The sequence below is a fragment of the Akebia trifoliata genome, unplaced genomic scaffold (genome assembly GCF_017979445.1).
Source record: "Akebia trifoliata isolate Shusen 1 unplaced genomic scaffold, ASM1797944v1 Contig00282, whole genome shotgun sequence".
Taxonomy (NCBI): domain Eukaryota; kingdom Viridiplantae; phylum Streptophyta; class Magnoliopsida; order Ranunculales; family Lardizabalaceae; genus Akebia; species Akebia trifoliata.
Window position 1 is genome coordinate 1 of NW_028236930.1, and position 14,920 is coordinate 14,920.

Sequence of the window (14,920 nt, forward strand, 5' to 3'; positions counted from 1 at the left end):
TTTGAAGAAATAATGTCATTCACAGAAAGAAAAAAAAAAAAAAGGATCAAAATGTCTTCTAAGCAATCTTCATGACTTTAAATCCTTGCAAAAATATTTCTATGTCTTGGTACAAGTCCTCCATAGGTTGGTTCTTCGTTTTCTTTTAACTACAAACACAGATTCATGTTAAAGTCAATGAAGAAAAGACATCAATTTTACAAGTCTAATAATACAATCAATGATCTTGTATTAAACATTATTTAATTGGTAAAAATCATACCCACTATGATGATGAATCTGGAAAATCTAATCTTCGAACCGGTCTTTGAGATTCATGAGTTTGTGTTGAAGGTACCTATAAATGATGATGCATACAAGTAAATGATGATTTTTATTAAGTTAAAAAAAAAATGTCAAGACATGTAAATTACATATCTGTTGAGACATGTAAGTACTATTTGGAAAAAAAATTGATTATTTCTTTGTTATGTATACTCTATGTAATTATATTATAAATACATTCCTAACCATGGAGGTAATTGACTTAGATATTGATTATACAATGATTGTTGTGCCAATCCAAATGACTCATGTATAAGAATGAATAAATTTACATATTATATTTTACTCAATTATTAAAAGTATTTTATAACATTAATCAAAGTAAATTATAACTTAGCTAGCTTTATGCATGTTTAATGATCCACTCATGTTTTGTATTTTGGTAACATTTCCACTATTTTCACCTGCATAAAATTATTATGTATTAGTAAGAATATATAAGTAAAAGATTATTGAAATGTATTCCATTTTAATACATATAACGACTAACATGTTTGTTTATATGGGGCCCTCTTTTTAGGTGTTTTAGTTTCCAAAGAATTTTTAATTCTAATTTTATGATGATATCGACCTCGTTTGATTTTTGAATCTCGTAGTTGAACATCCTCATTAAAGCTTAATATTGAATTAACATGATCATCATAAGTGTCTTTCTCAGATGTCATCACCAATTCTTCTTTAGAAATTGAAAATCTCCATATTTTCGCATCTACTTCTGACAACAATGATTTAGCAAAAGTAGTTATTGCATTTGACTTTGCACTATTTGCCACAATTCTCTGTGAAATATGTGATAATTCATTATAACGAGTTGTCGATGTAGGATTAATGTTGCTTAAAATTGCATCCCTATAGGAGTCAAAAACCACTTCATTTGTAGCAACAATGGTCCATATCTTCAAATAATATTGGGAGGGTAGATTTTTAAAATTTAAGTCACGAAATAGTTTTATCGCATGAGAGCATAGGATTACATGGAATTCAAATTTTCTGCAACTGCATAATACAGATTGCTCTGATTGGTTATATCTAAGTGTACGTACCCTCTTCCAACCATCCATCTCTATGACACTATATATTTGGATTGTCCCATCATTTTCTTCTAATTTCAAAAGATGATTAATAATTCGTTTGTACTCTTCTTGAAAGTAGTAGAACATCTTCTTTGTATATATTTTGGATGCTTCACGCTCTACAAACCAATTGAAAAATAAAATAGGTGTTATTTGTCATGACTTATTTTCTATTTCCCTTTCTTTCTCCCTTGACTAGCCATGACTTTTGAGTATTGATCTACAAATTCCCGAAGAAGGACAGTACTAGAAAAATAATCCTTCAAAAATTTGTTGAAGATCTCACTTCTCTGTGTTGTAGTCATACCCGCACAAAAATGATCACGAGTATATACTTGAGCCCATTTTTTACGTAACTTACACAACCCTTGTAACCACTCATTTTCTCTCAACCCATAATCTTCAAGCAACATGTCCCGATTTTCTTCAAATTCTTCAATTGTTTCTGGATCATATATGTATTTTCTTGAATCGTTGCGTGAGTGATTTGAAATCAGTGAATGCTTTGGACCAAATGTTTTGCTACATTTTGATAAATGTGCCATAGACATTATATATGATGCGTTTCTGGGAATACAACATTAATAGCATTTGCGATCATTATAGTTTGATCTGAAAATATAGTCTTTGATTTTTTTCCTCTAATCGCTTCCAAGAAAGAATTAAACAACTAAATAATTGCCTCAATTGTTTCATCATCTAACAATCCACATCCAAAAAATGTTGTTTATTCATGATTATTAATATCGACAATTAGTGCACATATCATATTATAATTATTTGTTCAGAAAGTTGTACCAAAATAAATCGCATTCAAATCAACTTGACGAGTTTTAAAACCATGATACATATATAGTGGAAGGTAAATGAATGGCTTTGTAGATGCAACAGCCTAGTTAAAATGGGCAACTATGAAGGTGTGACACTTCACCTGCCTCCAATAAGTTTTCTATGTCTACCAAAACTTCTAACCTATGTAGGACAAAACATGTTGGGCAAAACGTAGGGCAAATTGTAGGGTGCCGAACATTCCCTATATATATATATATATAGGGTTCCGTTCAACACCCAACAATTTGCCTAACATGCTTTGTCCTACATGGGTTAGAAGTTTTGGAATGGGGCTGATTTTTGGTGAGGATGATCTCAATGGTGAGGAGATCACCCTCACCAAAAATCAGCCCATTCCAAAACTTCTAACCCCATCACAAAAAGTATCTTTTACTACATAATAAAATACCCTTTAATAAATATTTTAAATTACAAATAGGCGCTTTCGATACATGTGCAATTGCATAAGCCACCTCCTAGTTTAGTTTAACGAGGGAGGAACCACCTTTCTTGAATATGTCAACACATACTCACAATGGGACCACCTTCCTCGCAATGGAAAAGTTTGAATATGTGAAAAGGATCTTTGTGCATGTGAGGGCAATGAAAAATGAGTTGTCTCGAAGTTCACTTCCTATAGTCCTAGTAAAACTTTGAGGTTTACTATGGCGTCAAGTCACATGTATCTGCAATTTTTCGTTAGGAATGAAAAACATTCATATCGTATGAGTGCCAAGACATGTTTACCTATAATACGAAATTATCTTTATTATAAATCTAGGTTACACCTTGAAAAGGTTGCCTATGCACTCAAATAGGTATCAAGCCACATGTAGTTGATGGTTAAATATTTATTTCGAGTAATGATTGACTTGTATGGGCATAATAATAATAACGGAAACTATTGCAAAAAGTATTCATACAGAAAGTATGTAATGATTTATTGAATGCATTTTTATATCTAAACTTCTATTGATTGAGGGACTTGCAATGTATAAATGGAAAAAAAAAAAAAAGGCTAACATGGTTAAAAAGCTTAGGAAATGTTTATAATATTGTGCAGTTTTATTATGATCCGATTGAAGGCCACTAATTTAGGTCATTGAAAGAGGTGTACCTTTACTGTAAAACTGGAAGTCGTCCATCCAGGGGGAAGGGAAAGAATGCTAAAGCTAATTTTCGATAAGCAAGATAATAACCTATTTTTTAGTAGATCCACCAGGGAATTTACTTCTTTTTATTATTTTTATCTACATGTGGTTCTGTTACTTTTTATAGGCTTTGGACTATTTTGATCCATGTGCACAAAGTGGATCTAATTGGATCAGCAAGAGGGTAGAAAAACCAGCTTCGATCTTCGACTTTCCCAAAAAGGTAAGATTGGTTTTTACCAGTGATGGTGAAAGATCAAGGTTGGCATTTGTTGGTGATGAAAGGGGTTGTCGAATCCTATCTACAAGAATGGGCTGTAGCTTCTGCATCTTTGGCCCATTGAAGTTTGGCACCTCATTATGAAGGTAACCCCATATAGTCTTTATCCTATTGTGTATCCCTAGCAAAGTTATATTATAAAACTCCACTCTGTAAAACTAGAGAAGATTAGTTGTTTGGACCCCACGATTTAATTATATTTCTCTATTGGCTTGAAGTAGTAAGTTGTGGGGGGACCCTTGTCATTAGCAAAAGAAATCTCTGTCAAATATTAATAAATGAGTAGATATGCAAGTGTGCAGACGTGGTAGCTGTATGGGGTGTGTTTAATATTATATTTAAACCTAATGAATAAAGTTAAATACACCATTGTTCACTTTGATTAGCTTTATTGGTCTTCTTTTAAGGGGTATTCCAAGATGGATGTACTTGGAGATGTATTTTCTATTTTAAAGGCAACCCACTTTGATGGGTTTTAATGCAGAAAGATTTTCTATTTACAAGTTGCTGCATATTCGGTATGAAGTAGCAGCTACCTTGTCTTTTTATTCATGAAATTTTAATAGTCGTTTAGTTTCTTGAGGTTTATTTCATATTTTAATGTGATTTTGGTAATAATGGAGATTTCTAACATACAAGCTAATTTTATGGTGGAAAACATCTATCGTTAAATGGTCTTGTTAATAATACTTACTAATCTTGATAAGTGACATTGGCTTTATAGTTACTGTAATTTCATGGGTGTTTTAGGTTTCTTCTGACATTGTTGTCGTGCTTTCTTTTCTTAAAGTTTCCAATCCCAAACGTTTTCCAATGAGTAGATCTGGTTATGGGGGCGTAAGGGACAAACAATTCTATTGCTAACCAATGGTGAAGTACTTGGGAATGGTAGTTCTAGTGACAGTGGATCTCTAAATGAGGGACAATTGCGGTTTGTTTCTAGTAGTATACGACATTTTATAATTTCAATGGTGAAGTATTTAGTAATTTATAAATTATTACTAATTGTAACTCTTTTTTTCTATAAATGAATGTGATAGAGAACCTCAATGCTCGCTATTTCTGCCTATTTTGACTGTGGTTAATAGGCGCGGAGAGAAAAAAAAATTTTAATTAAATTTTTGAAAAAACGTTTAGATATCGGTTTGTAACTAATGTCTAAAATCTCAAACTTAGAACATCAATTTTATAGACATCGGATTTTAATTCGATGTCTAAGGTGTTTTTTAGATTGTTAGTGCTTTCAGATTTGGAACGTTTTTAAGCCGTTCCAAATTCAGCGATCTGGAACGGTTATTAACAGTTCCAAATCCAGAAATCTAGACCCGTTTAAACTCACTAACGACGCCTCAATTAGAGACGGTCCGTAAAAGGTTTCATTCTTTATTAGGAACGGGTATAAACCGTTCCTAATTTCCATATTTGTTGAAGTGGTACCATGTGGAAATTTGGAAAATTCAACGGTTGGGCCCATGAATTTTATAAATTAAATTTCGATGGCCCAATGCTGTTGAAATTTTGATGTTCCCCAAATTTGACAACTCTAGGGTCATCTAATTTCTCCCATCCTTTCTAATTTGATGGTTTCGTTAATGAAAATTTTGACACCTTGAGCTGTCGAATATTAGCTTTTTCGAAATTGTGAAATGAAGATCAATCTAGCCTTATCTTGTTAAATATTACAATTTTTTAATTGATGTTTGAAATGTGAATTGCATTTGCCTTTTCTAACGCTATTAGTATTAATAATTTCTTAGGCTGCAATGGGCACTTTGGAGGGCATAATCGACATGATCTCTGCCGTTCACCCTCTCCTTCCATTGATCAGTCAATTGAAGACTCGTGGGAAGTTGGTTAAGGTTGGTGTTGCAAAATAAGCCACTAGATCTACCCACCATGCCTTTGATGATGGGTGGGTTGTAATAATTATCTTTGGGTTGCAATGAGAAATATTGTATGGTTGAACACTTATGAACACTACTACCCCATGGCATTGATATTTGGTGCTGTCTTCACTAATAATTAAAGGGTTGGGATCCGTTGACTCCGAATAATGACTCATGAAAAAAAACACATGATCTCAACCCTTTAACACAAATCTCGGAGATACTTATCCCAAGGATGAATCTCAACCACTAGATTTTGCATTTTTAAAGGGTTGGGATCATGTGTTTTTTTCATGAGTCATCTTAGGAGTCAAGCAATCCTGACCTATAATTTAAAATGCTGATTATGATTTGGTAGGGAGGAAGATCATAGCAGGGAGTGTCGGTGGGGGGATGACGGAGGTGCAAGAGATGTTAGATTTTGCAGGGAAACAGAATATAACTGCCAATGTAGAGGTTATATCGATGGACTATGTGAATACTGCTATGGAAACGACTTGCCAAAGATGATGCTAGATATCGATTCATCATCGATCATCATCTTTGGCAAACACACTCACTTCTTGGCTAATTCAGTGGAAATCCAAAGTTTATGTTCTAATAGTATTGGAAGTCAATAAATTTAAGTGTTATTGGTTAGAGTATTAGTTATGATGCATTGTAATGGATACACCAAATCATTTTCTAAAGATCAGGATGCATTTGATTTGATCAGTGAAGAGCATTTAGAAAGGTGACCCGTTCATATAGCAACATGTGGTGTCTACATGGCACATTTTGATTGGAGTTTAAAATACATAGAGTTGTGCGTCTTATATAGAACGAATTGTTTAGGAGTCAATGTGTTTTAATTACCAACCAAAACTTGCCACACAAACATCATTCCTAATTTGTAGGAATGGGACACAGTTTCTAGATCGATAACTTCAACCTAGAGTGCAGTGATATAGTATGTGCCCAAGTTAGATAATAAGCAAATGATCATTCTTGAAATGATAAAAAAAATGTTCTTCACATTTCGCATCCAAATTTATTTACAGGGGTTTTCTTTCTCATTGCCTTGATTTGGCAAGTTCCTCGTATCATGTATTTTTTTTAATTATCATAGAGATCTTCTTCATATCATAGGAATGCATCAGTAATTGCCCATGGATTTTCATTATTGACTATGCCTAATTTTTATCACTCGCTGTGACATCCTCAGTGGTTGACTGGATTTATTCCCATCTAATCGAAGATCAAATCATAGATAAAGCTCCTAAGAATTTTCTTGAGTAAGGAAATGCCTCTATACGAGCACTAAGGGATGAAACATTCATCACGTTGTGCAATATAAATTGGACATATGTAATATTTAGATCAATTAATTCCACATTTTACCCTATCATACACTACAAGAAAATAGTGAATCAGGAACTAAACTATAAAATGGATTTTATCATTTTTAATTAAAAATGGTTTTAAACCGTTTTACTTATTAAAATCGTTTAATCATATTTTAAACTCGCATATTTATGAGAACGAACCACTCTCTCCGTCTCTCTCTCACAGCCACTCCATCAATCTCATCTCTCTCTCTCTCTGTCTCGCTCTTGATCAAACTCTCTCTCTCTCTCTCTCTCTCTCTCTCTCTCTCTCTCTCACAATCGCTCCCTCGATCGACCTCTCAGTTGTTCTCTCAGTCTTTCCCTCGATCTCATCTCTCTCTCAGTTGCTCCCTCGATTGACCTCTCGATCTCAATCCAATCATCAATAAAATCAATTCTTTATCATGGTTCTTTATCATGGTATCAGAACATATCATTGTTTGATTTAACTCAAACTTCCTAATCATTTTGGCCCAAAGTGTTGACACTCGGTCCCCCATCCCATTAACCTTTGTTACACATTGTAGTTCTTGCACAGATCATGCCCAATGGGCATTTCATCAAACATGTCATCTACATAGACTTTCCTCTTTATTTACAACCATATGACATTCTTCATAATCATCGGACTCCTCTTAATGCTGCTATCAAGAGCTCTTCTTGAGGGAAATTGGAAATGCGAGAAATAAAAGAAGAGGATCATTGATCAAATGAAAAACTAAAACAGAAGAAAAAAATAAGAATAATGCTGAAGTGACCTCAAGATTGTATCTCACATCGCAATTTCCTGATGTGGAAGCGCGTAGGAACCATAGATGCATTTCCACATCAGGAAAGTGCGATATGAGATACAATCTTGAGGTCTCTCCAACACGGATCAAAGAATAAGGAAGTGACATATGGGCAGCCAGGCGGATTTACAGTGGAGGCACTTCCCCACCGTATATGAGACTTGACAAAAAATCAGCTCGATTGAATAACAAGGTTTTAAAACATGGTTTCGCCTCTTGTCTCGTCCAGGCCTGATATCGAGTCATCTCGGACAAGTTTTCCGATACGTTTGAGACGTCTTGTTCAAAAAATCAAAAAATTGAACGTGAGATATTAAATCTCAATCAAAAAAGTGACTTGTGAGTTGATGTCATTCAGTTCCGATACTGAGTTAACTCGGACGATACGTCTCAATCTCGGACGAGTTTTATAACCATGTTGAATAATCCTAACCATTTGATATTATAATAGTAATCAAGAACTTTTTCTCTTCTATTTCAATCCATTTAAAATAAATGCAATTTTTTTTTTTTTTAAATCAAAGTATTTGAGTTTCTCATCCTCTCATGCACCAAGTAAATTTTAGGTTAAAACCTTGAGAGTAACACTTAAAAGGGGAATTCAAACTCAAGACCTCTGCATCATGAGATATGGTCTTGGCCATCTCACCAACCCTTAGATGGCTAAGAATGCAATTAATTGAATAATTAAAACCACAACAATTGAATCTTGGTATAATAAAAAGAAGCCATCAAGAAATAATTGTGCTCCCTCAAAATTAGGCTAAAATCAATGTGTAGAGACATCAAGGGTGGACCACACAACATGATTAAGTGGGCCTAAGGTTCATGTGATTTCAAAACATAAATACTAGCCAGGAAATTTTTTTGAAGAAGCATCAAATAGCATCTATGATTACCACACACTTTCACGTCAGGATGTGAGAAATGAGGTACAATCTTGAGGTCACTCCACCACGACTCCAACAAAAAATTGTGGCCTATAATAACAAGAGATTTACCTGACAAACGTATTGTTGCACTTTTATTACAAATACCTCCTTGGAGATAACTCTTAAAAGGAATCTTACTTTATGAATTTATTACCAATCAAACCTCACTATATAAAGTTTGTTATCAAAAAACCTCGAGTAGGATCCACCTCACAAAATTCAAATTTATGAGGTTAATTTATTGTTTAACATACTTTGGAGTGGATTTCTAAACACATCACTCTGTGACATCCAAAAACATGATCTGATTACATAGGTTATGAAGGAAAAAAAAATCTATGATCTTTAAAAAAAATCAGAAAAAAATATTTAATTTTCACAGTTAAATTTTAATATTAAATTTGAGAGCTCCGTAGCCATCCATTTTCAACATCTACCGTCCAACTCAAAAAGTTACATAAAAAAAATATTTTGAATATGAGTTTTTCCATGAAATCTAGAAGGCTGTGTTTTTTTATTGCTAATTTGATAATCCATTGGACCCAACGACCAAATTAACAATTGAGATGAGAGAATATTCTAAGGAAATCCCAAGAAGTTAGAAATTCTACTGATCCGTATAAAATTGTTACTCAACCAGTGTTTCAAGAAAAAGCCTCAAACGTCTTTTGAGGTTAGAAAAATCCATTACAAACACGTTGGAAACGAATCATGAGTCATGATTCTGTGAACCATGAGAGCAAACGACGTCTGAGACTTGTGAATCATGAGAGTTGTGAATCATGAGTCATGATTCTGTGAACCATGAGAGCAAACGACGTCTGAGACTTGTGAATCATGAGTCATGATTCTGTGAATCGTGAGAGTTGTGAAACATGAGAGCCAAACAACGTCTGAGACTCGATATCAAGTGAACGGTTGAGATGGGATAATACTTTACCGACTTCTTTCACACATATCTCAACCGTTTGTTTTGCTGTGAGGGTCAAACATTGTTTGACAAAATTTAAATAATAAAAAAAGGGTCCCTTATATAAACCTGAAAATCGTGTCTAATGCTCCACCGCAGACGACGTGTAAGGAAAGCGAAAGGGTTTTTCTTTCCCTCTTTAAATACAGAAGTGAAACTCCTCCAACTTAAGTGGAGAAATTTAGGGGAAAATGGGAAACCAAAGGGAAGATGAGAAGAAACCCAGATTTCTCTGTCTCCATGGATTCAGAACTAGTGGTGAAATCCTCAAAAAACAGGTTGGAAAGTGGCCAGAATCGATTCTTGAAAAGTTAGATCTCGTGTTCCTTGATGCCCCTTTTTTGGCTGAAGGGAAATCCGATGTAGAAGGAATCTTTGATCCTCCTTACTATGAATGGTTCCAATTCAATGAAGTTAGTATCTCTCTATCTCTCACTCTCTCATTCTTTAATCCCAAATTTATATCAATTTTATCTTCTATTGTTGTTCTTCAGAAATTTACGGAGTATAGGAAGTTCGATGAATGTCTGGCTTACATTGAAGATTACATGTTAACGCATGGTCCCTTCGATGGTTTCCTTGGTTTCTCTCAGGTTTATTTTTTCTCATTATTTTAATTTTTAATTTATGTGTTTTATATTATTTTTTTTTTATTATTTTCCCACATTTTTTGTTCTGTTCTGAGTCGATGTTCACGAAAATTTTAGGGGGCGATTCTCTCGGCGGCTTTGCCTGGTCTACAAGAAAGGGTACTGTATGTAAATTGTGGGATTTTTGGAGCCCTTTTATGCGATTTTGCTCTTTTTTTTTTTTTTTCTTTCTTTTTTGAGATTTATTTGTCTATTTTTAATTTCAGGGTGTAGCACTCACAAAGGTCCCCAAAATAAAATTTATCATAATTATTGGAGGGGCAAAATTTAGGTTACCTGACGTGGCTGAAAAAGCTTACTCATCTCCGATTACGTGCCCTTCTCTCCACTTTTTAGGTATTTTTCTCGTAATTTCTTATCTTGACCGGGGCATTATTGTTATATTAATTAAATTATGATGGTTGGATGAGTATTCATCCGGTACCCCAAGCGGTTGGGGAATTATAGAACTTCAGGTCTCCTTTACTGACTTATGACAGACACTTTGGGTTTCAAATGATTGGCCCAGCTTTGGGTTAATTACCACTGAAATCAATTATCAGTTTGACCTTTGGTTTAAATGTCCATCAATGATTTAAATGTCCATCAATTGAGCAATATGGCATGTGAAGAATGCTGGAGTGAGTTAGTTATCCTATACTTTGTAGTACAGGATCGGAATTTTATGTTACTTTGTTTCAGAATTTTATAGTCATAAACAATCAACCATACATACTTTTAGCGTTGCCTATTTGTTTGTCTTTCATAAAAAATTAAAAATTCTAGTGTTCACTAATAACTGAGATGAGATGACATTCCCTGAAAATTTTGATTCTTAATAAAAATCTGTATTGAAACAGGTTTTAATTATTAAACTGTTTCTTAAACCCATTTATTTTTATTTTTTTAATTTGTATTTGTTGGGTGGAAGTTTGACGAAGATCTTAGGCTATTTGCAAGTAAGTTTACCCTAAATTTACCAATAAAAACTTCCCACAAAGTGTCATAGAAGATCCACAAATACATGCATCTTTAGGCCCTGCTTGTTTGCATAAAAAAAACACTGTAAAATGCAAAATTTTGTATTTACATAGTTTTGCATTTACTGAATTTTACGTAATTTTATGATTAAAGTGTTTGGCTGTGTTCAATGCAAAATTTCACACTTGTTTGGTTATTCTGAAAACACAAACAAACAAAAAAGGCAATTTTATATTTTCTTTGAAAATCTCTATTTTTTCTTATAAAATATAATTTAAAATTAAAAGAAATTGACATTTGGTTACATCATTTTTAAACTAATTATAAAACTACAAACCAATATTCATTTTCATATGGGATTAACATTTGAAAGATGATTACCAATTTGAACAAACCAAAAAGCTAAATTAATAAATAAAATAAAATAAATCTCAAATCTATCATTGTCATTAGTAAAAATCAAATACCAACAACGTTTAACATGAGCAAATGAGCCTATATTTAATATAATCTATATTAGTGGGTTGATGTGTAATGTGTCTACTAACTAAGTTTTTTTTTTTTAACTTAGCAAGCAAGGGACTAATGGTTAAGGGGGATTTGAACTTTAGGTCATGGGATCAACTCTCCTCAAGCCTTACCACTTAGCTAAGTCGCACCTTAATTGTCAACTAACTAAGTTATTAATATAGGGTGAATCATACCATCGGGGGTTAGCTGAGATGGTATGAGCGATTGATTGGGTATGCTCCTCATGTCATACCTTCGAAGCTCTATAGGCCCCTCCACTTAACAAGTGACTACATTTAATTGGTAACACATGCTAGGGTGGTTGGTATGTGTGACCCGCCAAAACAAAACAAAGATATGGGGTGAATTACTCTTTCGTGAGTTGAAAATGAGTTATCTATGATTCCGGCCACTTTTCATTTTAATTACCAAAACGTGAACAATCATGTTTTCGTTAAAAAAGATTCAGAACGAAGTGAATATTTCGCAGCTGTTAAAGTGACAATTTCAGTTTAAACCTGCGAAGTCACTTTAAAAACCTTCGTATTCGTTATAGTTCACGTTTGAGTAATTACTTTTACTATGAACAGTGAGTCGGAATCATAAATTCATCAAAAGTTGTTCAGTTTTTCATAAATATCCCATTCATTTAAGCCTAGCAAAAGAGAAAATCAATTGGTGAAGTGGTCTCTTAAAAAGTTTGATCAGGCCACCTCCAAAATGCCATGTGGCACACTCTTCTGCAACTTATGTCACTTTATTTTACCATGGTTATATATTATACATACAGTTTTTTATTCCCTCAAGATATGTAATTCTCTGTTGTTTGCTCTAATGGCTTGCGTGCTTTAATCAAGAATCATAGAGGCAAGCTTTTGTTAATGAGTGAACTCTCATTCTCCAAAAATAATGAGACCCCTAAATGATCAAATCATCAATTCCAAAATCTCCCATCTGGAACTGTGAATGGAGACCTGAAATTCAATCCATTCCAACTTGGAAACTTCAAATCTAATAGGATTGAAATTAAGAGAGAGGGCTGTTCAGTTCGTTGATCAGCGTTGGGGTAGGAGAGAGACAGAGGGGTGGAGAGAAAGAGAGATGTGAGCTTGGATTGCTCTTAGATTGCATAGAAAAGAGTAAGATAAAAATGTTGAGTCTTGTGGTGGTTTTTTGCAACACAAAATTTTACGGTGTTTTTGGATGATTTTTTGTGAAAGGTCACAGTTATTTACGATGGGGCCCACAAAAATGTTTACATTCAAGCAATTGTATTCTGCAAATCATTGTAAAAATTTTTGTTTATGACTTTTTGCAGGACAAACAAGCATGGTCTTAGTATTTATTTCGAAGGAAGGATGTCCTTATCATAGACTACGGAAAGGGGACCGAGTTTAATAGGAAGGCCTCATATAGTTAGTGTCATGGGAAGTCACAATGTGCATGTGCACTTCGCCAGTCCCGAAATTTAAATTTGTTTTGCTCACAGAAATATGGGATGCACTAATCACATGAACCCACGTGTATGGAATGGCATAAGGCACAGAGCAAAAATTCACTCCAGCAGCCCCTACACTGATTTTCTTTTATATGCTAATAGTGAATAGTTTAAATGGGATGCAGATCCTCTGTAGCACTCTCCCCAGGCGACAGAGACTCGTGTTGGGAAAAAATAACACCTGAAGCCTGCAGTGACTGTGGTCAAAATCTGATTAAAAAAGAATTAAATTAAAAAATTCTGATTAATTTTTCTTTTCAAAATTAGAGTTTTTCTTACCTAGAACAATCACCTTCAAGCTCTTCAATCATTATGTATATTTTTTTTTATTCTATTCAATCTTATATTCAGTCCATTATTTTAACCGTAGCATTTTACTTTTGTAGTTAAACTATATTTTCTACCAAAAATTCCATCTTTATCTACCTTGCTTTGAGATTTGATGTAGATTGAAAAATCAAGAGAGGCGATGACTGGGTTTGAGGCAGAAAAACAGAAATAGAGGTTTTGTCTAGTAAAAATGGAGAGTTCCAAAGTCTTAGAGATGCATGCGTGGCTTTGCATAACTGGTATTATGCAAAGCCTTGGCATCAAATTTGCACTATTAGAGTGAGTGTTGAAAGATGTTTTCGCCGTACAAGTGAGTTAAGAAGGGCATTTTTTAATTGTTCTTATTATAATTAATTTTTTACAGTTAAAATATTTTTATTAACATTTTAGGTACAATATTAAAATAAAAAAATGTCAATATTAGGTCAATGGGATCACATTGATATGTTAAACCATGTTTATGTTTTTAATTTTTTGGGTTTCAGGTGAGACAGACTTCTTGAAGCCACATGGGACTGTTCTGTTGGAATCATTTGTCAACCCTACAGTGATCCATCACCCCAAGGGCCACACAGTACCCAGACTTGGTAATTAAAAATCTTCCACATTTTTTTTTTTTTTTGCATTTATTTACAAGTGAGGCCGAATATAATACAGAATTAATTTTCTTCATTTTTTTTTTTTTTTTTAATTTCAGATGAGAAGGGCTTGGAAATAATGCTCAACTTCCTTGAAAAGATTCAAAAAACGCTATCTTGTGGCAGGGAACCTGCTTCTCTTGAAGAAGAGAAGGAAGCAATATTAGAATAGAATAATACTCCATTGTTACCAAACTTAATATATCATGAACACCAGCTTTAAGACATTTGATATAATTTAAATGAATAATCTACTAGTTTTTTATTAGCTTAAGTGGGTGATGGTGTTCTACAATTTTAATGTTGTGACCTATGTTTTCTAGTTCATCAATAATTGGCTTCTTGTTTCGCTTAGGTTCGCTTGTGCACATTTATAATTCATGTATATTAGTTAAAAGTACAATTATTATGTTAAAATTTTCTAAGTTATATAAAACCAAATTAATATAATAATCCAAATTATAAATATTAACAATGAAAAAAATAATAATAATAAATTGGTTTGATTCATCAAACCAATTAAAAAATGTTTTTTTCATCGAACTCCATCAAAATTAAGTATTCGCTTGATTTTATGAATCCAGTGTGAGCCGTACTATAAATTGGTTTGGTTCATATCGATTTTCACATGTACCACCAACCATCTTTTTCATCACCAGGACCTTGATCAACATATGGTGCTATCATAGAGAGAATATACGATCAATATTCATTTTTAGAATTAATTAA

The 14,920-nt window shown here is 33.5% G+C and overlaps 1 protein-coding gene and 1 pseudogene across 1 annotated transcript; one reads left to right on the plus strand and one right to left on the minus strand.

The window, feature by feature from the left end:
* Positions 1 to 956: 956 nt before the first annotated feature.
* On the minus strand, positions 957 to 2,247 carry LOC147381735 (protein FAR1-RELATED SEQUENCE 5-like; annotated as a pseudogene).
* Positions 2,248 to 9,701: 7,454 nt separating this feature from the next.
* Positions 9,702 to 14,465, plus strand: LOC147381736 (dihydrofolate reductase-like). Its single transcript, XM_086430027.1, has 6 exons — positions 9,702 to 10,018; positions 10,100 to 10,198; positions 10,313 to 10,354; positions 10,462 to 10,591; positions 14,039 to 14,140; positions 14,251 to 14,465. The coding sequence occupies exons 1-6, from the start codon at positions 9,797 to 9,799 to the stop codon at positions 14,361 to 14,363; spliced, it is 708 nt and encodes a 235-aa protein (XP_086286153.1). The 5' UTR covers positions 9,702 to 9,796; the 3' UTR covers positions 14,364 to 14,465.
* The last annotated feature ends 455 nt before the right edge of the window (positions 14,466 to 14,920 follow it).